The sequence below is a fragment of the Scyliorhinus torazame genome, chromosome 15 (assembly GCF_047496885.1).
Source record: "Scyliorhinus torazame isolate Kashiwa2021f chromosome 15, sScyTor2.1, whole genome shotgun sequence".
Taxonomy (NCBI): domain Eukaryota; kingdom Metazoa; phylum Chordata; class Chondrichthyes; order Carcharhiniformes; family Scyliorhinidae; genus Scyliorhinus; species Scyliorhinus torazame.
The window spans coordinates 213,128,068-213,154,888 of record NC_092721.1 but is presented as its reverse complement, the minus strand read 5'-3'; the positions used below and the strand labels follow the sequence as shown (position 1 = coordinate 213,154,888).

The following is a 26,821-nucleotide window of genomic DNA, read 5'->3' as shown; positions in this document are numbered from 1 at the left end:
TGAGATCCCCTCTCACTCTTCCAAACCTCAATCAATATAATCCTAACTGATTTAGTCTCTCCCCATACGTCAGTCCCGCCATCCCAGGAATCAGCCTGGTAAACCTTCGCTGCGCTCCCTCGAGAGCAAGAACATCCTTCCTCAGAGAAGGAGACCAAAACTGCCCACAATACTCCAGGTGTGGCCTCACCAAGGCCCAATACAATTGCAGTAAAACATCCCTATTCCTATACTCCAATTTTCTCGCTATGAAGGCCAACATCCCATTTGCCTTCTTTACTGCCGGCTGTACCTGCCGCTTACTTTCAGCGACTGATGCACGAGGACACCAAGGTCTCGCTGAGTATCCACCTCTCTCAATTTACACCCATTCAAATAATAATCTGCCTTCCTATTTTTGCTATTGAAGTGGATAACCTCACATTTATCCACATTATACTGCCTCTGCCATGCATGTGCCCACTCACTCAGCCTGTCCAAATCTCACTGAAGCATCTCTGCAGCCTCCTCACAGCTCACCCTCCCACCCAACTTTGTATCATCTGCAAATTCGGTTCCCCTGTCCAAATCATTAATATATAATGTGAACAGTTGGGGTCCGAGCACAGATCCCGGTGGTACCCCACTAGTCACTGCCTGCCAATCAGAAAAAGACCCATTTATTCCAACTCTTTGCTTTGTGTCTGCTAACCAGCTTTTTATCAATCTCAAGACACTACCCACAATCCCATGTACTTTAACTTTACATCGTAATCTGCTGTGTGAGATATTGTCGAAAGCCTTCTGAAAGTCTAAATAAACCACATCCACTGGTTCTCCCTGGTCAACTCTACTGGTTACATTTTCAAAGAATTCCAGTAGGTTTGTCAAGCATGATTTTCCTTTTGTAAATCCGCGCTGACTTTGTCTGATTACACCCCTGCTTTCCAAATGCTGTGCTATGAAATCCTTGACAATGGACTCCAGCAACTTCCCTACTACCGAAGTTAGGCTCACTGGTCTATAGTTCCCTGTGTTCTCTCAACCTCCGTTTACGAATAACGGGGTTACATTCGCTACCCTCCAATCTGTAGGAACCATTTCAGAGTCCAAAACATTTTGGAAAATGACCACCATTGGATCTACTATTTCCAGGGCCACTTCCTTAAATACTCTGGGATGAAGATTATCCTGCCCTGGAGATTTATCCACCTTCAATCCCATTAATTTCCCCAAAACCATTTATTCACTAATACTAATTTCCTTCAGCTCCTCACTAAAACCTGTGTGTGTGTGTGTGTGGGATGGGGGGGGGGGGGGGGGGTGGCATTCAAAAAGGAGATGGGGAGGCTACAGGCCCAACATGTTTCCTCTAGGGTATTAGGAAGGAGTAACAAGCCCAGAGAACCATGGATGACCAGGATACAATGAGAAGGAAGTGAGAGGCTTTTAACAAGTACAAGGGGGGCTAATCAGCGGGGGCATTAGTGGAGTACAGAAAGTGCAGGATGGAGCTTAAGAAAGCAATTAGGAGAGAAAAGATGGAATATGAGAAAGCTCTGGCTGGTAAAAGTAGGGAAAATCCCAAGATATTCTACAAACTTCAAAACCTCGGACTTGGCTCCTCCCTCTGCAACTGGGTCCTCGACTTCCTGACTCATAGACCACAATCAGTAAGAATAAACAACAACTCCTCTTCCATGATAGTTCTCAACCCTGGGGCCCCGCAAGGCTGCGTACTTAGCCCCCGACTCTACTCCCTGTACACACACGACTGCGCGGCAAAACTTGGATCAAACTCCATCTACAAGTTTGCTGATGACACAACCGTAGTGGGCCGGATCTCGCACAACGACGAGTCAGAAGGGAGGGAGATAGAGAACCTAGTGGAGTGGTGCAGCGACAACAATCTCTCCCTCAATGCCAGAAAAACTAAAGAGTCGGTCATTGACTTCAGGAAGCAAAGTACTGTACACACCCCTGTCAGCATCAACGGGGCCGAGGTGGAGATGGTTAGCAGCTTCAAATTCCTAGGTGTAAATTTCACCAACGATCTGTCCTGGTCCACCCACGTCGACGCTACCACCAAGAAAGCACAACAGCGCCTATACTTCCTCAGGAAACTAAGGAAATTTGGCATGTCCACAGTGAGGAGTCTAGAATTAGAGGGCATAGGTTTACGGTGAGAGGGGAGAGATACAAAAGAGACCAGAGGGGAAATATCTTCACACACAGGGTGGTGAGTGTCGGGAACGAGCTGCCAGAGGCAGTGGTAGAGGTGGGTACAATTTTGTCCTTTAAAAAGTAGTTAGACAGTTACATGGGCAGGGTGGGTATCGAGGGATATGGGCCAAATGCGGGCAAGTGGGACAAGCTTAGTGATAGAAACTGGGCGGCATGGACAAGCTGGGCCGAAGGGCCTGTTTCCATGCTGTAAACATCTGTGACTCTATAACCTTTAAAAAGCACTTTTAGTAGCACTTAAAACACCCACCCTCACATTCAAGGATTTGGGACAGGTGCTAGTAAGTGGGACTAGCGTGAGATTAGCGGTAGTTTCTGTCGGTGCAGACTCGATGGGCAGAAAGGCCTTTTTAGCACAGGGCTAAATCGCTGGTTTTGAAAACAGACCAAGGCAGGCCAGCAACACGGTTCAATTCCCGTAACAGCCTCCCCGAACAGGTGCCGAAATGTGGTGACTAGGGGCTTTTTACAGTAATTTCATTTAAAGCCTACTTGTGACAATAAGCGATTTCATTTCATTTCATTTCATTACAGCCCAATGGGCGGTATCTACCGGCCATGTTACGCTCGAGGGAGTGCGCAACGTGGCCTGTAGATGCCAGGGCAGGCTTCCCGACAGACCTCATGCCTTGTGGGATCAACCCCAGTCCCACAAGGCATCGGAATCGCGGTCAAAAGGGGTGTGACAAAATGGTGCGTGTCTGAGTCGAGTTTAAACCTACAGAGCTGTACTTACCCAGGATCTACTGACCTCCCGGAATCTACTGTACCCGGGATCTACTGACCTCCCCGGATTGACTGACCTCCCAGGATCTACTGACCTCCCGGGATCTACCAGCCTCCCGGGATCTACTGACCTCCCAGGATCTACCAGCCTCCCGGGATCTACCACCCTCCCGGGATCTACTGACCTCCCCGGATTGACTGACCTCCCAGGATCTACTGACCTCCCGGGATCTACCAGCCTCCCGGGATCTACTGACTTCCCAGGATCTACTGACCTCCCAGGATCTACCAGCCTCCCGGGATCTACCACCCTCCCGGGATCTACTGACCTCCCCGGATTGACTGACCTCCCATGGTCTACTGGCCTCCCGGGATCTACAATCCTCCCGGGATAAACCGGCCTCCCGGGATCTACCAGCCTCCCGGGATCTACTGACCTCCCAGGATCTACCAGCCTCCCGGGATCTACTGACCTCCCCGGATTGACTGACCTCCCGGGATCTACCACCCTCCCGGGATCTACTGACCTCCCCGGATTGACTGACCTCCCGGGATCTACCACCCTCCCGGGATCTACTGACCTCCCGGGATCTACCAGCCTCCCGGGATCTACCACCCTCCCGGGATCTACTGACCTCCCCGGATTGACTGGCCTCCCGGGATCTACTGACCTCCCGGGATCTACCAGCCTCCCGGGATCTACCACCCTCCCGGGATCTACTGACCTCCCCGGATTGACTGACCTCCCAGGGTCTACTGGCCTCCCGGGATCTACTGACCTCCCCGGATTGACTGGCCTCCCGGGATCTACTGACCTCCCGGGATCTACCAGCCTCCCGGGATCTACCACCCTCCCGGGATCTACTGACCTCCCCAGATTGACTGACCTCCCAGGGTCTACTGACCTCCCGGGATCTACAATCCTCCCGGGATAAACCGGACTCCCGGGATCTACCACCCTCCTGGGATCTACTGACCTCCCGGAATCTACTGTACCTGGGATCTACTGACCTCCCCGGATTGACTGACCTCCCAGGATCTACTGACCTCCCAGGATCTACTGACCTCCCGGGATCTACCAGCCTCCCGGGATCTACCACCCTCCCGGGATCTACTGACCTCCCCGGATTGACTGACCTCCCAGGGTCTACTGGCCTCCCGGGATCTACAATCCTCCCGGGATAAACCGGACTCCCGGGATCTACCACCCTCCTGGGATCTACTGACCTCCCGGAATCTACTGTACCTGGGATCTACTGACCTCCCCGGATTGACTGACCTCCCAGGATCTACTGACCTCCCCGGATTGACTGACCTCCCAGGGTCTACTGGCCTCCCAGGGTCTACTGGCCTCCCGGGATCTACAATCCTCCCGGGATAAACCGGCCTCCCGGGATCTACCACCCTCCTGGGATCTACTGACCTCCTGGGATCTACTGTATCCAGGATCCACTGACCTCCTGGGATCTACTGACCTCCCCGGATTGACTGCCCCCCTGGATCTAATGACCTCCCCGGATCTACTGACCTCCTGGGGTCCACCACCCTCCCGGGATTTACAGGTTCCCGGGATCCACCACCCTCCCGGGATTTACCGGCTCCCGGGATTTACTGACCTCCCAGGATTTACCAGCCTCCCTGGATCTACCGGCCTCTGGGATCCACCGAACCCCAGAATCTACCGACCTCCCAGGATCTAGTGGTTTCCAGGGATCTACCGTCTCCGGGGATCTACTGACCACCCGGGATCAGCGGGGCACAGTGGGATGTCCTCACTTGGGGGATGTGGGGTAGTGCCCATGCGTGTGGGGGGGTGACATTGCCTATGGGTGGGGGTGTGGGGGCCCTTTCAAAACGGTGGCCCGATCTCGGAGTTCAGCTCCCCAGGGTTAAACTGGCGAGAAACTCCCAGGCCTCAAAAAGTGACTGAGGCTCCATTCAACTAATTGCCAACAAAGTCCCTGAGCGAGTGTGTTTAGCTGCGTGTTTCCCGTGCCCGCAGAGTCCCTGAGCGAGTGTGTTTAGCTGCGTGTTTCCCGTGCCCGCAGAGTCCCTGAGCGAGTGTGTTTAGCTGCGTGTTTCCCGTGCCCGCAGTGCCAATAACACATCTTTATTCAACCCAACTCTCCTGTATGAGGGGTCTCAGTGGGGAACGCTCGGCCGAGGTCGATAGCCCCGGTTAGTGCGCTCAGGATCTCCGCTCGCCAGAACTTCCCGGCGTAACAAGGGACCCCGAAGGAACCCCCAATCCCCCCTCCAGCCTGAACGCACTATAGGAGGGTGCCCAGTCGGGGGGGGGGGGGCAGTCTCTGGGGTCAGTGGGGGGCGGTCGGGGGAGGTCAGTCTCTGGGGTCAGTGGGGGGCGGTCGGGGGAGGTCAGTCTCTGGGATCGGTGGGGAGCAGTCAGGGTCTGTGGGGGGCGGTCGGGGTCAAGGGGGGTCAGTCGGGGGGGTCAGTCTCTGGGGTCAGTGGGGGGCGGTCAGGGTGGAGTCAGTCACAGCTTCCTAAATGATGTTTGTGAGTCAATTTGATGATGATTTTTGATTTGGGCGAGTGAGTCCTCGAGGAGTTTCCCCTCTGACTGAGATACCACCTCCTCCTGCTTCAAACATCCGCTCTAATTGGTTCATTAAAATGTGTAGCTGTCCCTTTAAGCGGCCTGGGCTGGTGAGGTGTTGAGAATAGTTTCTCTATCTGCCGAGTGGGTGTGGAGCCCTCAGGCAACACCCTGCTCTCTGTTGCTCATCGCTAAATAACGTAACAACCTCTGACGCTGTTCCTCTGTGTCCCACCTCTGGTCTGAGCTGTTTCTCTCTTTCACATCAATTCATCTCAAATTTCCAGCCACAAAACATCCGAATCGCTGCCGAGCTGCAGCGTCCGGCTGCACAAGCTTTGAACAGAGTTGTGGGATTTGGTGAAAGGGCAAAATCAACGTGAGCTTCGGGTAAAGGTAGTGATTGCATTCATTGTCCTTGTTTCTCTTTTTCTTTCTCCTGTTGGAACCTCCATTATTATTGTGCAACTCCTCATTTTCCTCACCGCTGACTTCCCACCTACAGCTCTCCGTGTCGGACTCCCCTCCCTGCTTACAGATCCTGAAACCTTTGCATCTGTCCTGATATCTCCCGATGTGGTTCATTCTTCTCTTCCTTCTATAAGTTGGTGTTGTGACACAGTTTGGGATAATTTATTCACGGCATAAACAAATTCTATGTTCTGAGGAGAGGTTGGGACAGGTTGGGTTTGTATCCACTGGAGTTTCGAAGAATAAGAGGCGACTTGATCGAAACATTTCAGAAGCTGAGGGTTATTGACAGGTTGGATGTGGAGAGGATGTTTCCACTTGTGGGGGAATCTAAAGTTAGGGGGTCACTGTTTAAAAATAAGGGGTCACAGAGTCAGAGAGGTCGACAGCACAGAAAAGGCCTTCGGCCCAGCCTTGCTGTGCCAGACAAAAACAACCATGTAATTATTCAAATCCTATTTCCCAGCACTTGCCCAGAGGCATGCACAATGCCCATCGAAAAACAGTTTCAGACGGAGAGGAAGAGAATTCTTTCTGAGGGTGGTGAGTCTCTGGAACTCTCTCAGAGACATAGAAGTCCGACAGTGCAGAAATAGGCCACTCGGCCCATCGAGTCTGCACCCACCCATCCTAAGAAAGGGTCCCGCCCATGCCCACTCCCCGTGCTCTATCTCCGCAACCCCTCGCATTGATCACGGCCAATCCACCGAACCTGCACATCTTTCAGGGACTTGTGGGAGGAAACCGGAGCACCCGGAGGAAACCCACGCACACACGGGGAGGACGTGCAGACTCCGCACAGACAGTGACCCAGTGGGGAATCGAACCTGGGACCCTGGATCTGTGAAGCAACAGTGCTAACCACTGTGCTACCCCTTCCTCAAAAGACAGTGGAAACAGAATTTTGGAATATTTTTATGGCAGCGCGAGATAGATTATTGGTTAACGAGGGGGTGAAAGGTTATTGGGGGTCAGCGGGAATGTGGGGTTGAGGTTACAATAGGATCAGCCAATGATCTTATTGAATGGTGGAGCAGACTCGAGGGGCTGAATGGCCTGCTCCTGGTCCTGATGGTGTGTTGGTGACTTTGTTGTTGTTGACCTTGTTGATGTGTTTCCTCCTCCAGCACCAGCAAGTTGTTGGGATTGAAGGTTCCTCACTCCAGTCCTGCTGAGGGTTCTCTCTCCGACATTCCTGGGAACGATGCCTTTTCCTCGTTGACGTGATCGGAGCTGTATTTGCTGTTGGAGTCGCTCACAATACAGCATGAAAAGGACCCCTGTAACCATGGTGACAGCAACTGGCCCGGGCCCCGAGCGTCCCCGGACACCCGATTCACCGGGAAAACCGACAGCAGCCCCAACCCCTCCCCCCCAACCCGGTAACCCGGGGAAACCACCCCCTCCCCCCCAACCCAGTAACCCGGGGCAACCACCCCCTCCCCCCCCAACCCGGTAACCCGGGGAAACCACCCCCTCCCCCCCAACCCAGTAACCCGGGGCAAACACCCCCTCCCCCCCAACCGGTAACCCGGGGCAACCACCCCCTCCCCACCAACCCAGTAACCCGGGCCAACCACCCCCTCCCCCCCAACCCGGTAACCCGGGGCAACTACCCCCTCCCCCCCAACCCGGTAACCCGGGGAAACCACCCCCTCCCCCCCAACCCAGTAACCCGGGGCAACCACCCCCTCCCCACCAACCGAGTAACCCAGGGCAACCACCCCCTCCCCCCCAACCCGGTAACCCGGGGCAACTACCCCCTCCCCCGCAACCCAGTAACCCGGAGCAACCACCCCCTCCCCCCCAACCCAGTAACCCGGGGCAACCACCCCCTCCCCCCCAACCCAGTAACCCAGGGCAACCACCCCCTCCCCCCCCAACCCGGTAACCCAGGGCAAGTATCCCATCCCCCCCAACCCAGTAACCCGGGGCAACCAACCCCTCCCCCCCAACCCAGTAACCCAGGGCAATGGCCCCCTCCCCCCAACCCAGTAACCCGGGGCAACCACCCCCTCCCCCCCAACCCGGTAACCCAGGGCAACCACCCCCTCCCCCCCAACCCAGTGACCCGGGGCAACCACCCCCTCCCCCCCAACCCAGTAACCCGGGGCAAACACCCCCTCCCCCCAAACCCAGTAACCCAGGGCAACCACCCCCTCCCCCCCAACCCGGTAACCCAGGGCAAGCATCCCATCCCCCCCAACCCAGTAACCCGGGGCAACCACCCCCTCCCCCCCAACCCAGTAACCCAGGGCAACGACCCCCTCCCCCCCAACCCAGTAACCCGGGGCAACCATCCCCTCCCCCCCAACCCGGTAACCAGGGCAACCACCACCTCCCCCCCAACCCAGTGACCCGGGGCAACCACCCCCTCCCCCCCAACCCAGTAACCCGGGGCAAACACCCCCTCCCCCCCAACCCGGTAACCGAGGCAACAGCCCCCTCCCCCCCAACCCGGTAACTCGGGGCAACCCTATCCCTTCCACCCCACTGGATTTGGGGCTCCACCCCCTCCCCCTCCCCTTCCCCCACCCCCTCTCCCTCCACCTCCTCCTGGTGGATCTGGGCCCCCACCCCCTCCTCCGCTCATGGGTGGAATGCAGAGATTCGGAGTGACGCGCAGATCCACGTTGAAGAAATTTAATTGGGATGCTCTCCCCCAGCACCGTGTGCTTGGGAAGCAGAACATCTGGACAGTCAGTAAATGCCCCGAACATTTTCACATCGACACGCAGAGGATGGAGGAGCTGTTTGGCCGCAAAGTTGAACAGAAGAGGCTCAGTTTTCGCAGAAGTTTCCGAGCAAGTTCTCCTCAGAGAAATGGTGAAGAACAGGTGGGTAAACGTGACTGGCTCCTCCGCTCCACGGCATCCTCACCCAGACACAACTGGGAGAGGGGGAGAGGTGGAGAGGGGGAGGGAGGGGGAGGGAGAGCGGGATGAGGGACGGCGAGGGAGAGCGGGAAGATAAGCCTCGATGGGTAATAAAGAACAAGGACAAAGAAAATTACAGCACAGGAACAGGCCCTTCGGCCCTCCCAGCCTGCGCCGATCCAGATCCTTTATCTAAACCTGTCTTCTATTTTCCAAGGATCTACTTCCCTCTGTTCCCCGCCCATTCATATATCTGTCTAGATGCATCTTAAATGATGCTATCGTGCCCGCCTCTACCACCTCCGCTGGCAAAGCGTTCCAGGCACCCACCACCCTCTGCGTAAAAAACTTTCCACGCACATCTCCCTTAAACTTTCCCCCTCCCACCTTGAAATCATGACCCGCTTGTAATTGACACCCCCACTCTTGGAAAAAGCTTGTTGCTATCCACCCTGTCCATACTTCTCATAATTTTGTAGACCTCAATCCGGTCCCCCCTCAACCTCCATCTTTCCAACAAAAACAATCCTAATCTACTCAACCTTTCTTTATAGCTAGCACCCTCCATTCCAGGCAACATCCTGGCGAACCTCCTCTGCACCCTCTCTAAAGCATCCACATCCTTCTGGTAATGTGGTGACCAGAACTGCACGCAGTATTCCAAATGTGGCCTAACCAAAGTACTATACAACTGTAACATGACCTGCCGACTCTTGTACTCAATACCTCGTCCGATGAAGGCAAGCATGCTGTATGCCTTCTTGACCACTCAATCGACCTGCGTTGTCACCTTCAGGGTACAATGGACCTGAACTCCCAGATCTCTCTGTACATCAATTTTCCCCAGGACTCTTCCACTGACCGTATAGTCCGCTCTTGAATTAGATCTCCCAAAATGCATCACCTCACATTTGCCTGGATTGAACTCCATCTGCCATTTCTCTGCCCAACTCTCCAATCTATTTATATTTTGCTATATTCTCTGACAGTCCTCCTTGCTATCTGCAACTCCACCAATCTTAGTATCATCTGCAAACCTGCTAATCAGACCACCTATACCTTCGTCCAGATCATTTATGTATATCACAAACAACAGTGGTCCCAGCACGGATCCCTGTGGAACACCACTAGTCACCTTTCTCCATTTTGAGACACTCCCTTCCACCACTACTCTCTGTCTCCTGTTGCCCAGCCAGTTCTTTATCCATCTAGCTCGTACACCCTGAACCCCATACAACTTCACTTTTTCCATCAACCTGCCATGGGAAACTTTATCAAACGCCTTACTGAAGTCCATGTATATGACATCTACTGCCTATCCCTCATCAATCAACTTTGTCACTTCCTCGAAGAATTCTATTAGGTTTGTAAGACATGACCTTCCTTGTAATGGTTGGTTGCTGAGCGCAGCAAGGGGCAGACTTGTCCCCGGTTGAGAATGGGAGGTGGGCAGACAAAGAACAAAGAACAAAGAACAAAGAAATGTACAGCACAGGAACAGGCCCTTCGGCCCTCCAAGCCCGTGCCGACCATACTGCCCGACTAAACTACAATCTTCTACACTTCCTGGGTCCGTATCCTTCTATTCCCATCCTATTCATATATTTGTCAAGATGCCCCTTAAATGTCCCTATCGTCCCTGCTTCCACTACCTCCTCCGGTAGCGAGTTCCAGGCACCCACTACCCTCTGCGTAAAAAACTTGCCTCGTACATCTACTCGAAACCTTGCCCCTCTCACCTTAAACCTATGCCCCCTAGTAATTGACCCCTCTACCCTGGGGAAAAGCCTCTGACTATCCACTCTGTCTATGCCCCTCATAATTTTGTATACCTCTATCAGGTCTCCCCTCAACCTCCTTCGTTCCAGTGAGAACAAACCGAGTTTATTCAATCGCTCCTCATAGCTTATGCCCTCCATACCAGGCAACATTCTGGTAAATCTCTTCTGCACCCTCTCTAAAGCCTCCACATCCTTCTGGTAGTGTGGCGACCAGAATTGAACACTATACTCCAAGTGTGGCCTAACTAAGGTTCTATACAGCTGCAACATGACTTGCCAATTCTTATACTCAATGCCCCGGCCAATGAAGGCAAGCATGCCGTATGCCTTCTTGACTACCTTCTCCACCTGTGTAGCCCCTTTCAGTGATCTGTGGACCTGTACTCCTAGATCTCTTTGACAGCTCAATCACTCCCAATCACTCTGTCCGCCCACCCCACCCTGGGGGTCAATGGCTTTGGTCAGCTTTGGTTACACTGACCTTCCAAACCCCAGGCAGGTAGAACAATGCAGGAGTTTTGATCTGTTCAGCCACATGGAGAAAGGAAGGTCAAGTAATGATTCTGATACAAGTTGGTTCATATTTAATTCAGGAAACAGATAGATTGAACCAAACGTCAGCTTTGCTGAAAAGAGAGACATATTGTTGAAGCTTTTCACCTTCCACTCATCAGGGCAAACATAAGCACAGTGTAATAAACTCATGGAGGCAGAGGTCCCGTCACCACAATCCCTTTTAAAACCAGGTGCACTCAGCTCACTGTCTACACCGGGAGTGCACTCAGTTCGCTGTCTACACCGGGAGTGCATTCAGCTCGCTGTCTACACCGGGAGTGCACTCAGCTCGCTGTCTACACCGGGAGTGCATTCAGCTCGCTGTCTACACCGGGAGTGAATTCAGCTCGCTGTCTACACCGGGAGTGCACTCAGCTCGCTGTCTACACCGGGAGTGCACTCAGCTCGCTGTCTACACCGGGAGTGCACTCAGCTCGCTGTCTACATCGGGAGTGCACTCAGCTCGCTGCCTACACCGGGAGTGCATTCAGCTCGCTGTCTACACGGGGAGTGCATTCAGCTCACTGTCTACACCGGGAGTGCATTCAGCTCGCTGTCTACACCGGGAGTGCACTCAGCTCGCTGTCTACACCGGGAGTGCACCCAGCTCGCTGTCTACACCGGGAGTGCATTCAGCTCGCTGTCTACACCGGGAGTGCATTCAGCTCGCTGTCTACACCGGGAGTGCATTCAGCTCGCTGTCTACACCGGGAGTGCACTCAGCTCGCTGTCTACACCGGGAGTGCACCCAGCTCGCTGTCTACACTGGAGGTGCATTCAGCTCGCTGCCTACACCGGGAGTGCACTCAGCTCGCTTTCTACACCGGGAGTGCACCCAGCTCGCTGTCTACACCGGGAGTGCATTCAGCTCGCTGTCTACACCGGGAGTGCACCTAGCTCGCTGTCTACACTGGGAGTGCATTCAGCTCGCTGTCTACACCGGGAGTGCACTCAGCTCGCTGTCTACACCGGGAGTGCACTCAGCTCGCTGTCTACACCGGGAGTGCACTCAGCTCGCTGTCTACACCGGGAGTGCACCTAGCTCGCTGTCTACACTGGGAGTGCATTCAGCTCGCTGTCTACACCGGGAGTGCACTCAGCTCGCTGTCTACACCGGGAGTGCACTCAGCTCGCTGTCTACACCGGGAGTGCATTCAGCTCGCTGTCTACACCGGGAGTGCATTCAGCTCGCTGTCTACACCGGGAGTGCATTCAGCTCGCTGTCTACACCGGGAGTGCACTCAGCTCGCTGTCTACACCGGGAGTGCACTCAGCTCGCTGTCTACACCGGGAGTGCATTCAGCTCGCTGTCTACACCGGGAGTGCACTCAGCTCGCTGTCTACACCGGGAGTGCATTCAGCTCGCTGTCTACACCGGGAGTGCACTCAGCTCGCTGTCTACACCGGGAGTGCATTCAGCTCGCTGTCTACACCGGGAGTGCACTCAGCTCGCTGTCTACACCGGGAGTGCATTCAGCTCGCTGTCTACACCGGGAGTGAATTCAGCTCGCTGTCTACACCGGGAGTGCATTCAGCTCGCTGTCTACACCGGGAGTGCACTCAGCTCGCTGTCTATACCGGGAGTGCACTCAGCTCGCTGTCTACACCGGGAGTGCACTCAGCTCGCTGTCTACACCGGGAGTGCACTCAGCTCGCTGTCTACACCGGGAGTACACTCAGCTCGCTGTCTACACCGGGAGTGCACTCAGCTCGCTGTCTGCACCGGGAGTGCATTCAGCTCGCTGTCTACACCGGGAGTGCACTCAGCTCGCTGTCTACACCGGGAGTACACTCAGCTCGCTGTCTACACCGGGAGTGCATTCAGCTCGCTGTCTACACCGGGAGTGCATTCAGCTCGCTGTCTACACCGGTAGTGCATTCAGCTCGCTGTCTACACCGGGAGTGCACTCAGCTCGCTGTCTACACCGGGAGTGCACTCAGCTCGCTGTCTACACCGGGAGTGCATTCAGCTTGCTGTCTACACCGGGAGTGCACTCAGCTCGCTGTCTACACCGGGAGTGCACTCAGCTCGCTGTCTACACCGGGAGTGCACCCAGCTCGCTTTCTACATCGAGAGTGCACTCAGCTCGCTGTCTACACCGGGAGTGCATTCAGCTCGCTGTCTACACCGGGAGTGCACTCAGCTCGCTGTCTACACTGGGAGTGCATTCAGCTTGCTGTCTACACCGGGAGTGCATTCAGCTCGCTGTCTACACCGGGAGTGCACTCAGCTCGCTGTCTACACCGGGAGTGCACTCAGCTCGCTGTCTACACCGGGAGTGCACTCAGCTCGCTGTCTACACCGGGAGTGCACTCAGCTCGCTGTCTACACCGGGAGTGCACTCAGCTCGCTGTCTACACCGGGAGTGCACTCAGATCACTGTCTACACCGGGAGTGCATTCAGCTCGCTGTCTACACCGGGAGTGCACTCAGCTCGCTGTCTACACCGGGAGTGCACTCAGCTCGCTGTCTACACCGGGAGTGCACTCAGCTCGCTGTCTACACCGGGAGTGCACTCAGCTCGCTGTCTACACCGGGAGTGCATTCAGCTTGCTGTCTACACCGGGAGTGCACTCAGCTCGCTGTCTACACTGGGAGTGCACCCAGCTCGCTGTCTACACCGGGAGTGCACTCAGCTCGCTGTCTACACCGGGAGTGCACCCAGCTCGCTTTCTACATCGAGAGTGCACTCAGCTCGCTGTCTACACCGGGAGTGCATTCAGCTCGCTGTCTACACCGGGAGTGCACTCAGCTCGCTGTCTACACTGGGAGTGCATTCAGCTCGCTGTCTACACCGGGAGTGCATTCAGCTCGCTGTCTGCACCGGGAGTGCACTCAGCTCGCTGTCTACACCGGGAGTGCACTCAGCTCGCTGTCTACACCGGGAGTGCACTCAGCTCGCTGTCTACACCGGGAGTGCACTCAGCTCGCTGTCTACACCGGGAGTGCATTCAGCTCGCTGTATACACCGGGAGTGCACTCAGCTCGCTGTCTACACCGGGAGTGCATTCAGCTCGCTGTCTACACCGGGAGTGCATTCAGCTCGCTGTCTACACCGGGAGTGCATTCAGCTTGCTGTCTACACCGGGAGTGCACTCAGCTCGCTGTCTACACCAGGAGTGCATTCAGCTTGCTGTCTACACCGGGAGTGCACTCAGCTCGCTGTCTACACCGGGAGTGCATTCAGCTCGCTGTCTGCACCGGGAGTGCACTCAGCTCGCTGTATACACCGGGAGTGCACTCAGCTCGCTGTCTACACCGGGAGTGCATTCAGCTCGCTGTCTACACCGGGAGTGCACTCAGCTCGCTGTCTACACCGGGAGTGCACTCAGCTCGCTGTATACACCGGGAGTGCACTCAGCTCGCTGTCTACACCGGGAGTGCATTCAGCTCGCTGTCTACACCGGGAGTGCACTCAGCTTGCTGTCTACACCGGGAGTGCACTCAGCTTGCTGTCTACACCGGGAGTGCACTCAGCTCGCTGTCTACACCAGGAGTGCATTCAGCTTGCTGTCTACACCGGGAGTGCATTCAGCTCGCTGTCTACACCGGGAGTGCATTCAGCTCGCTGTCTACACCGGGAGTGCACTCAGCTCGCTGTCTACACCGGGAGTGCACTCAGCTCGCTGTATACACCGGGAGTGCACTCAGCTCGCTGTCTACACCGGGAGTGCATTCAGCTCGCTGTCTACACCGGGAGTGCACTCAGCTTGCTGTCTACACCGGGAGTGCACTCAGCTTGCTGTCTACACCGGGAGTGCACTCAGCTCGCTGTCTACACCGGGAGTGCATTCAGCTTGCTGTCTACACCGGGAGTGCACTCAGCTCGCTGTCTACACCGGGAGTGCACTCAGCTTGCTGTCTACACCGGGAGTGCATTCAGCTCGCTGTCTACACCGGGAGTGCACTCAGCTCGCTGTCTACACCGGGAGTGCATTCAGCTCGCTGTCTACACCGGGAGTGCATTCAGCTCGCTGTCTACACCGGGAGTACACTCAGCTCGCTGTATACACCGGGAGTGCACTCAGCTCGCTGTCTACACCGGGAGTGCATTCAGCTCGCTGTCTACACCGGGAGTGCACTCAGCTCGCTGTCTACACCGGGAGTGCACTCAGCTCGCTGTCTACACCGGGAGTGCACTCAGCTCGCTGTCTACACCGGGAGTGCACTCAGCTCGCTGTCTACACCGGGAGTGCACTCAGCTCGCGGTCTACACCGGGAGTGAACTCAGCTTGCTGTCTACACCGGGAGTGCATTCAGCTCACTGTCTACACCGGGAGTGCACTCAGCTCGCTGTATACACCGGGAGTGCACTCAGCTCGCTGTCTACACCGGGAGTGCATTCAGCTCGCTGTCTACACCGGGAGTGCACTCAGCTCGCTGTATACACCGGGAGTGCACTCAGCTCGCTGTCTACACCGGGAGTGCATTCAGCTCGCTGTCTACACCGGGAGTGCACTCAGCTCGCTGTCTACACCGGGAGTGCACTCAGCTCGCTCTCTACACCGGGAGTGCACTCAGCTCGCTGTCTACACCGGGAGTGCATTCAGCTCGCTGTCTGCACCGGGAGTGCACTCAGCTCGCTGTCTACACCGGGAGTGCACTCAGCTCGCTGTCTACACCGGGAGTGCACTCAGCTCGCTGTCTACACCGGGAGTGCACTCAGCTCGCTGTCTACACCGGGAGTGCATTCAGCTCGCTGTCTACACCGGGAGTGCATTCAGCTCGCTGTCTGCACCGGGAGTGCACTCAGCTCGCTGTCTACACCGGGAGTGCACTCAGCTCGCTGTCTACACCGGGAGTGCACTCAGCTCGCTGACTACACCGGGAGTGCACTCAGCTCGCTGTCTACACCGGGAGTGCATTCAGCTCGCTGTCTACACCGGGAGTGCACTCAGCTCGCTGTCTACACCGGGAGTGCATTCAGCTCGCTGGCTACACTGGGAGTGCACTCAGCTCGCTGTCTACACCGGGAGTGCACTCAGCTCGCTGTCTACACCGGGAGTGCACTCAGCTCGCTGTCTACACCGGGAGTGCATTCAGCTCGCTGTCTACACCGGGAGTGCACTCAGCTTGCTGTCTACACCGGGAGTGCACTCAGCTCGCTGTCTACACCGGGAGTGCACTCAGCTCGCTGGCTACACTGGGAGTGCACTCAGCTCGCTGTCTACACCGGGAGTGCACTCAGCTTGCTGTCTACACCGGGAGTGCACTCAGCTCGCTGTCTACACCAAGAGTGCACCCGGCTCGCTGTCTACACCGGGAGTGCATTCAGCTCGCTGTCTACACCGGGAGTGCACTCGGCTCGCTGTCTACACCGGGAGTGCACTCAGCTCGCTGTCTACACCGGGAGTGCACTCAGCTCGCTGTCTACACCGGGAGTGCACTCAGCTCGCTGTCTACACCGGGAGTGCATTCAGCTCGCTGTCTACACCGGGAGTGCATTCAGCTCGCTGTCTACACCGGGAGTGCATTCAGCTCGCTGTCTACACCGGGAGTGCACTCAGCTCCCTGTCTACACCTGGAGTTCATTCAGCTCGCTGTCTACACCGGGAGTGCACTCAGCTCGCTGTCTACACCGGGAGTGCATTCAGCTCACTGTCTACACCGGGAGTGCACTCAGCTTGCTGTCTACACCGGGAGTGCACTCAGCTCGCTGTCTACACCGGGAGTGCACTCAGCTCGCTGTCTACACCGAGAGTGCACTCAGCTCGCTGTCTACACCGAGAGTGCACTCAGCTCGCTGTCTACACCGGGAGTGCACTCAGCTCGCTGTCTACACCGGGAGTGCACTCAGCTCGCTGTCGGGGCGTCGGGGCCCGATTGCGAGGATTCTCCAGCCCGACCCCGGGCTGGGAGAAACCCGCTCCCTATGTTCCTGACTGATTCAAAAAAGGGGCAAATCTAGAGCGTATTCCTCATGTTAGCAGAGAATAGCTCCCTGCATTTGAAAGTGTATTGCTTGGGTCACATGTCAAGCTCGCGTGATTAAGTTGCAGTTTGGAAGGTGCTGAGGAACCTTGGTGAGTTACTGCAGTGCATCTTGTAGATGGTACACACGGGAGCTCGCTGTCTACACCGGGAGTGCACTCAGCTTGCTGTCTACACCGGGAGTACACTCAGCTCGCTGTCTACACCGGGAGTGCACTCAGCTCGCTGTCTACACCGGGAGTGCATTCAGCTCGCTGTCTACACCGGGAGTGCACTCAGCTCGCTGTCTACACCGGGAGTGCACTCAGCTCGCTGTATACACCGGGAGTGCATTCAGCTCGCTGTCTACACCGGGAGTGCATTCAGCTTGCTGTCTACACCGGGAGTGCATTCAGCTCGCTGTATACACCGGGAGTGCACTCAGCTCGCTGTCTACACCGGGAGTGCATTCAGCTCGCTGTCTACACCGGGAGTGCATTCAGCTCGCTGTCTACACCGGGAGTGCATTCAGCTTGCTGTCTACACCGGGAGTGCACTCAGCTCGCTGTCTACACCAGGAGTGCATTCAGCTTGCTGTCTACACCGGGAGTGCACTCAGCTCGCTGTCTACACCGGGAGTGCATTCAGCTCGCTGTCTACACCGGGAGTGCACTCAGCTCGCTGTATACACCGGGAGTGCACTCAGCTCGCTGTCTACACCGGGAGTGCATTCAGCTCGCTGTCTACACCGGGAGTGCACTCAGCTCGCTGTCTACACCGGGAGTGCACTCAGCTCGCTGTATACACCGGGATTGCACTCAGCTCGCTGTCTACACCGGGAGTGCATTCAGCTCGCTGTCTACACCGGGAGTGCACTCAGCTTGCTGTCTACACCGGGAGTGCACTCAGCTTGCTGTCTACACCGGGAGTGCACTCAGCTCGCTGTATACACCGGGAGTGCACTCAGCTCGCTGTCTACACCGGGAGTGCATTCAGCTCGCTGTCTACACCGGGAGTGCACTCAGCTTGCTGTCTACACCGGGAGTGCACTCAGCTTGCTGTCTACACCGGGAGTGCACTCAGCTCGCTGTCTACACCAGGAGTGCACTCAGCTCGCTGTCTACACCGGGAGTGCACTCAGCTCGCTGTCTACACCGGGAGTGCATTCAGCTCGCTGTCTACACCGGGAGTGCACTCAGCTCGCTGTATACACCGGGAGTGCATTCAGCTCGCTGTCTACACCGGGAGTGCATTCAGCTTGCTGTCTACACCGGGAGTGCACTCAGCTCGCTGTCTACACCAGGAGTGCATTCAGCTTGCTGTCTACACCGGGAGTGCACTCAGCTCGCTGTCTACACCGGGAGTGCATTCAGCTCGCTGTCTACACCGGGAGTGCACTCAGCTCGCTGTATACACCGGGAGTGCACTCAGCTCGCTGTCTACACCGGGAGTGCACTCAGCTCGCTGTCTACACCGGGAGTGCACTCAGCTCGCTGTCTACACCGGGAGTGCACTCAGCTCGCTGTCTACACCGGGAGTGCACTCAGCTCGCTGTCTACACCGGGAGTGCACTCAGCTCGCTGTCTACACCGGGAGTGCACTCAGCTCGCTGTCTACACCGGGAGTGCATTCAGCTCGCTGTCTACACCAGGAGTGCACTCAGCTCGCTGTCTACACCGGGAGTGCACTCAGCTCGCTGTCTACACCGGGAGTGCACTCAGCTCGCTGTCTACACCGGGAGTGCATTCAGCTCGCTGTCTACACCGGGAGTGCATTCAGCTCGCTGTCTACACCGGGAGTGCACCCAGCTCGCTGTCTACACCGGGAGTGCACTCAGCTCGCTGTCTACACCGGGAGTGCACTCAGCTCGCTGTCTACACCGGGAGTGCACTCAGCTCGCTGTATACACCGGGAGTGCATTCAGCTCGCTGTCTACACCGGGAGTGCATTCAGCTCGCTGTCTACACCGGGAGTGCACTCAGCTCGCTGTCTACACCGGGAGTGCACTCAGCTCGCTGTCTACACCGGGAGTGCACTCAGCTCGCTGTCTACACCGGGAGTGCACTCAGCTCGCTGTCTACACCGGGAGTGCACTCAGCTCGCTGTCTACACCGGGAGTGCACTCAGCTCGCTGTCTACACCGGGAGTGCACTCAGCTCGCTGTCTACACCGGGAGTGCACTCAGCTCGCTGTCTACACCGGGAGTGCACTCAGCTCGCTGTCTACACCGGGAGTGCACTCAGCTCGCTGTCTACACCGGGAGTGCACTCAGCTCGCTGTCTACACCGGGAGTGCACTCAGCTCGCTGTCTACACCGGGAGTGCACTCAGCTCGCTGTCTACACCGGGAGTGCACTCAGCTCGCTGTCTACACCGGGAGTGCACTCAGCTCGCTGTCTACACCGGGAGTGCACTCAGCTCGCTGTCTACACCGGGAGTGCATTCAGCTCGCTGTCTACACCGGGAGTGCACTCAGCTCGCTGTCTACACCGGGAGTGCACTCAGCTCGCTGTCTACACCGGGAGTGCACTCAGCTCCCTGTCTACACCGGGAGTGCACTCAGTTCCCTGTCTACACCGGGAGTGCCCTCAACTCGCTGTCTACACCGGGAGTACACTCAGCTCCCTGTCTACACCGGGAGTGCATTCAGCTCGATGTCTACACCGGGAGTGCACTCAGCTCGCTGTCTACTCCGGGAGTGCACTCAGCTCGCTGTCTACACCGGGAGTGCACTCAGCTCGCTGTCTACACCGGGAGTGCACTCAGCTCGCTGTCTACACCGGGAGTGCACTCAGCTCGCTGTCTACACCGGGAGTGCACCTAGCTCGCTGTCTACACCGGGAGTGCACTCAGCTCGCTGTCTACACCGGGAGTGCACTCAGCTCGCTGTCTACACCGGGAGTGCACTCAGCTCGCTGCCTACACCGGGAGTGCACTCAGCTCGCTGTCTACACCGGGAGTGCACTCAGCTCGCTGTCTACACCGGGAGTGCACTCAGCTCGCTGTCTACACCGGGAGTGCACTCAGCTCGCTGTCTACACCGGGAGTGCACTCAGCTCGCTGTCTACACCGGGAGTGCACTCAGCTCGCTGTCTACACCGGGAGTGCACTCAGCTCGCTGTCTACACCGGGAGTGCACTCAGCTCGCTGTCTACACCGGGAGTGCACCTAGCTCGCTGTCTACACCGGGAGTGCACTCAGCTCGCTGTCTACACCGGGAGTGCACTCAGCTCGCTGTCTACACCGGGAGTGCACTCAGCTCGCTGCCTACACCGGGAGTGCACTCAGCTCGCTGTCTACACCGGGAGTGCACTCAGCTCGCTGTCTACACCGAGAGTGCACTCAGCTCGCTGTCGGGGCGTCGGGGCCCGATTGCGAGGATTCTCCAGCCCGACCCCGGGCTGGGAGAAACCCGCTCCCTATGTTCCTGACTGATTCAAAAAAGGGGCAAATCTAGAGCGTATTCCTCATGTTAGCAGAGAATAGCTCCCTGCATTTGAAAGTGTATTGCTTGGGTCACATGTCAAGCTCGCGTGATTAAGTTGCAGTTTGGAAGGTGCTGAGGAACCTTGGTGAGTTACTGCAGTGCATCTTGTAGATGGTACACACGGCTGTCACTGCGTCGGTGGTGGTACCAACGTGTCACCCATACACATGAGGATGCAGAATGAAAATAAATAACAGACAGCGGGTGAAGTTTACAGAGTTCAGTGCTACAACTGTAGAGACGTTGCATAGAAAGATCAGATCAGTCCATAAGAGGGTCGTTTCGGAGTCTGGTGACAGTGGGGAAGAGGCTGTTTTTGAGTCTGTTCGTGCATGTTCTCAGACTTCTGTATCTCCTGCCCGATGGAAGAAGTTGGAAGAGTGAGTAAGCCGGGTGGGAGGGGTCTTTGATTATGCTGCCCGCTTTTCCCAGGCAGCGGGAGGTGTAGATGGAGTCAATGGATGGGAGGCAGGTTCGTGTGATGGACTGGGCGGTGTTCACAACTCTCTGAAGTTTCTTGCGGTCTTGGGCCGAGCAGTTGCCATACCAGGCTGTGATGCAGCCCGATAGGATACTTTCTATGGTGCAACTGTAAAAGTTGGTAAGAGTCAATGTGGACATGCTGAATTTCCTTAGTTTCCTGAGGAAGTATAGGTGCTGTTGTGCTTTCTTGGTGATAGCGTCAATGTGGGTGGACCAGGACAGATTTTTGGAGATGTGCACCCTTCGGAATTTGGAACTGTCAGCCATCTCCGCCTCGGCCCCGTTGATGCTGGCAGGGGATAGGCAGCAGCCGTTCTCCTTAGTTGAAGGGTCAATAATAAGAGGCATAATTGTAAAGTGAAAGGCAGGAGGTTTCGGGGCAATTTGAGGAAAGCTTTTTGCCTATAGGATGGTGAGAGTCTGGAGTGCACTGCCTGGGAGGATAGTTAAGACCATAAGACATAGGAGCAGAATTAGGCCACTCGGCCCATCGAGTCTGCTCCGCCATTCAATCATGGCTGATATTTTCTCATCCCCATTCTCCTGCCTTCTCCCCATAACCCCTGATCCCCTTATTAATCAAGAACCTATCTATCTCTGTCTTAAAGACACTCAGTGATTTGGCCTCCACAGCCTTCTGCGGCAAAGAGTTCCACAGATTCACCACCCTCTGGCTGGAGAAATTCCTCCTCATCTCTGTTTTAAAGGATCGTCCCTTTAGTCTGAGATGGTGTCCTCTGCTTCTAGTTTTTCCTACAAGTGGAAACATCCTCTCCACATCCACTCTATCCAGGCCTCACAGTATCCAGTAAGTTTCAATAAGAACCCCCCTCATCCTTCTAAACTCCAACGAGTACAGACCCCGAGTCCTCAACTGTTCCTCGTACGACAAGCTCTTCATTCCAGGGATCATTCTTGTGAACCTCCTCTGGACCCTTTCCAAGGCCAACACATCCTTCCTTAGATACGGGGCCCAAAACTGCTCACAATACTCCAAATGGGGTCTGACCAGAGCCTTATACGGTCTCATAAGTACATCCCTGCTCTTGTATTCCGGCCCTCTTGACATGAATGCTAACATTGCATTTGCCTTCCTAACTGCCGACTGAACCTGCACATTAACCTTAAGAGAATCGTGAACAAGGACTCCCAAGTCCCTTTATGCTTCTGCTTTCCGAAGCATTTCCCCATTTAGAAAATAGTCTATGCCTCCATTCCTCCTTCCAAAGTGCATAACCTCACACTTTTCCACATTGTATTCCATCTGCCACTTCATTGCCCACTCTCCTAGCTGGTCCAAGTCCTTCTGCAGCCCCCCTGCTTCCTCAATACTACCTGTCCCTCTACATATTTTTGTATTATCTGCAAACTTAGCAACAGTGCCTTCAGTACCTTCTTCCAGATCATTATTGTATATTGTAAAAAGTTGTGGTCCCAGCACCGACCCCTGAGGCACACCACTAGTTACCGGCTGCCATCCTGAAAAAGACCCCTTTATCGCCACTCTCTGCCGTCTGCCAGTCAGCCAATCCTCTATCCATGCCAGGATATTACCCTGAACACCATGGGCTCTTAACTTATTTAACAGTCTCCTATGCGGCACCTTGTCAAAGGCCTTCTGGAAATCTAACTAAATCACGTCCACTGGTTCTCCTTTGTCTGACTTGCTTGTTACCTCCTCAAAGAACTCTAAATAATAAAAATCGCTTATTGTCACAAGTAGGCTTCAATGAAGTTTCTGTGAAAAGCCCCTAGTCACCACATTCCAGCACCTGTTCGGGGAGGCCGGTACGGGAAGATTTGTCAGACAAGGGGCGGGATTCTCCGTCGGGGGATTCTCCGTTTTGCCGGTGCCCGGGGGTTTCCCGACGGCGTGGGGCTGTCCCACAACGGGAAACCCCACTGACCGGCTGGCGTAACGGAGAATCCCGCCGGCGGGTCGAGCCTCCAAAAGTGGCGGGGCGGGAAATCCAGCCCATGACCTCCCCTTGACGCGGCCGTGCTGACTCAGTCCCACCATGCACTTCCAAGTACTCCGCAATCTCATCTTCAATAACAGACTCTAAAATCTTGTCAATGACCGGCCAATAATTTCCCGTCTTCTGCCTCCCTCCCTTCTTAAACAGGGGTGTTACATTAGACACTTTCCAGTCCTCTGGGACCCTTCCTGCCTCCAGTGATTCCTGAAAGATCATCACCAATGCCTCCACAATCTCCTCAGCTATCTCTTTTAGAACCCTGGGGTATAGTCCATCCGGTCCAGGTGATTTATCCACCTTCAGACTTTTCAGTTTCCCCAGAACCTTCTCCTGAGTAATGGTCACTGCACTCACCTCTGCCCCGATTCTCCTGGAGCTCGGGCATCCCACTGGTGTTTCCACCGTGAAGACTGATGCAAAGTAACTATTCAGTTCGCCTGCCATTATTTTGTTTCCTATTATTCTCCAGCCACATTCTCCAGTGGTCCAATGTCTATTTTTGCCTCTCTCTTACCTTTTATATATTGAAAAAATCTATTCCTATCTTCCTTTATATTACTAGCTAGCTTGCACGCGTACTTCATCTTCTCCCCTCTTGTTGCTTTTTTAATTGTCCTCTGCTCATTTTTAAAGGCTTCCCAATCCTCTGGCTTCCCACTAATGTTCGCCACTTTGTATGCTTTTTCTTTTTCTTTCATTCTGTCCTTGACTTTCTTTGTCAACCATGGGTGCCTTGTCGTCCCCGTAGCATGCTGAGGTGGGAAACCTCACAATCTTTAAAAACTACTTGGATAAGCACTTGAAATGTCAAACATTCAAAACTCTGGGCCAAGTTCTGGAAAGTGGGATCAGTGTAGATTAGAGTTGTTTTTTTCTGTCAAGACAGACTTGATGGGCCAAGGGCCTCTTCAGTACTGTATGGTTCTATGACTCTATTCTACCCGGCACAAAGGAAGATGGTTGTGGTGGTTGGAGGTCAATCATCTCAGCTCCAGGACATCACTGCAGGAGTTCCTCAGGGCAGTGTCCTCGGCCCAGCCACCTCCAGCTGCTTCATCAATGACCTCCCTTCCATCATAAGGTCAGACGTGGGGATGTTTGCGGATGACTGCACATCAACATTTAAAAGGTATTAAGGTAGATAAGTCTCCTGGGCCGGATGGGATTTATCTCAGAATACTGAGGCAAGGGAGGAAATTGCTGGGACCTTGGCTGACATCTTTGTATCCTCATTGGCTACAGGTGAGATCCCAGAGGACTGGAGAATAGCTAATGTGGTACCGCTGTTTAAGAAAGGTAGCAGGGAGACAGGGAGGAAGGCGTCGAGCGAGGGAACCGTGGTTTACCAAGGAAGTGGAATCTCTTGTTAAGAGGAAGAAGGAGGCCTATGTGAAGATGAGGTGTGAAGTTTCGGTTGGGGCGATGGATAGTTACAAGGTAGCGAGGAAGGATCTAAAGAGAGATCTAAGACGAGCAAGGAGGGGACATGAGAAGTATTTGGCAGGAAGGATCAAGGAAAACCCAAAAGCTTTCTATAGGTATGTCAGGAATAAGCGAATGACTAGGGAAAGAGTAGGACCAGTCAAGGACAGGGATGGGAAATTGTGTGTGGAGTCTGAAGAGATAGGCGAGATACTAAATGAATATTTTTCGTCAGTATTCACTCAGGAAAAAGATAATGTTGTGGAGGAGAATGCTGAGCCCCAGGCTAATAGAATAGATGGCATTGAGGTACGTAGGGAAGAGGTGTTGGCAATTCTGGACAAGCTGAAAATAGATAAGTCCCCGGGGCCTGATGGGATTTATCCTAGGATTCTCTGGGAGGCCAGGGAAGAGATTGCTGGACCTTTGGCTTTGATTTTTATGTCATCATTGGCTACAGGAATAGTGCCAGAGGACTGGAGGACAGCAAATGTGGTCCCTTTGTTCAAAAAGGGGAGCAGAGAAAACCCCGGCAACTATAGACCGGTGAGCCTCACGTCTGTAGTGGGTACAATCTTGGAGGGGATTATAAGAGACAAGATTTATAATCATCTAGATAGGAATAATATGATCAGGGATAGTCAGCATGGCTTTGTGAAGGGTAGGTCATGCCTCACAAACCTTATTGAGTTCTTTGAGAAGGTGACTGAACAGGTAGACGAGGGTAGAGCAGTTGATGTGGTGTATATGGATTTCAGCAAAGCGTTTGATAAGGTTCCCCACGGTAGGCTATTGCAAAAAATACGGAGGCTGGGGATTGAGGGTGATTTAGAGATGTGGATCAGAAATCGGCTAGCTGAAAGAAGACAGAGGGTGGTGGTTGATGGGAAATGTTCAGAATGGAGTACAGTCACAAGTGGAGTACCACAAGGATCTGTTCTGGGGCCGTTGCTGTTTGTCATTTTTATCAATGACCTAGAGGAAGGCGCAGAAGGGTGGGTGAGTAAATTTGCAGACGATACTAAAGTCGGTGGTGTTGTTGATAGTGTGGAAGGATGTAGCAGGTTACAGAGGGATATAGATAAGCTGCAGAGCTGGGCTGAGAGGTGGCAAATGGAGTTTAATGTAGAGAAGTGTGAGGTGATTCACTTTGGAAGGAATAACAGGAATGCAGAATATTTGGCTAATGGTAAAGTTCTTGAAAGTGTGGATGAGCAGAGGGATCTAGGTGTCCATGTACATAGATCCCTGAAAGTTGCCACCCAGGTTGATAGGGTTGTGAAGAAGGCCTATGGAGTGTTGGCCTTTATTGGTAGAGGGATTGAGTTCCGGAGTCGGGAGGTCATGTTGCAGCTGTACAGAACTCTGGTACGGCCGCATTTGGAGTATTGCGTACAGTTCTGGTCACCGCATTATAGGAAGGACGTGGAGGCTTTTGAGCGGGTGCAGAGGAGATTTACCAGGATGTTGCCTGGTATGGAGGGAAAATCTTATGAGGAAAGGCTGATGGACTTGAAGTTGTTTTCGTTGGAGAGAAGAAGGTTAAGAGGAGACTTAATAGAGGCATACAAAATGATCAGGGGGTTGGATAGGGTGGACAGTGAGAGCCTTCTCCCGCGGATGGATATGGCTGGCACGAGGGGACATAACTTTAAACTGAGGGGTAATAGATATAGGACAGAGGTAGGTTCTTTACGCAAAGAGTAGTGAGGCCGTGGAATGCCCTACCTGCTACAGTAGTGAACTCGCCAACATTGAGGGCATTTAAAAGTTTATTGGATAAACATATGGATGATAATGGCATAGTGTAGGTTAGATAGCTTTTGTTTCGGTGCAACATCGTGGGCCGAAGGGCCTGTACTGCGCTGTATCGTTCTATGTTCTATGTTCCGGTGACGGCGGGCGGGAGGCGGCCGCACAATGGAGAGCCCCCGCTCGGGAACGGTAATTTCGGGGCTTTAAGCCCGGTCCCAGGGTCCGCGGAGGCGGCAGAAGAAGGGAGAAGGCACGGAGGAGGCACTGAGAAGACACAGGAGGGAAAAAAAACCCCAAAGAAAAATGTCGAGGGTGAGCAAAAAAACGGCTGAAAAAAAACCAGCTGGAGGTCCGTCGGGGAGTGGAAAGGTCACCGCGGGGTCACCAGGAAAAATGGAGGCTGGAGCACCAGGGAAGGCCGCACTGCTTACGGCTGAAGAAATAACCAAGGTGATGGCTGCGGAATTTGAAAAGCAGTTGGCGCAGATTGCGAAATGCATGGAGACGGTGAGGAAGGAGATGAGGGAGGTTTCGAGTGTGCTGGTGGAGGAGGCGGTTTCCCCGGTGAGGACGGAGGTGGCGAGCGCAGTGGCGGA

General features: G+C 54.7%; 1 protein-coding gene across 1 annotated transcript in view; it reads left to right on the top strand.

Moving 5' to 3' along the window:
* Positions 1 to 8,526: 8,526 nt before the first annotated feature.
* LOC140392182 (uncharacterized) overlaps positions 8,527 to 26,821 on the top strand; it is a gene marked incomplete at its 5' end in the record, with an annotated part of 146,849 nt that continues 128,554 nt past the window's right edge. The window contains 1 exon segment of the mRNA XM_072477564.1: positions 8,527 to 8,814. Coding sequence (XP_072333665.1) covers positions 8,527 to 8,814 — 288 coding nt within the window.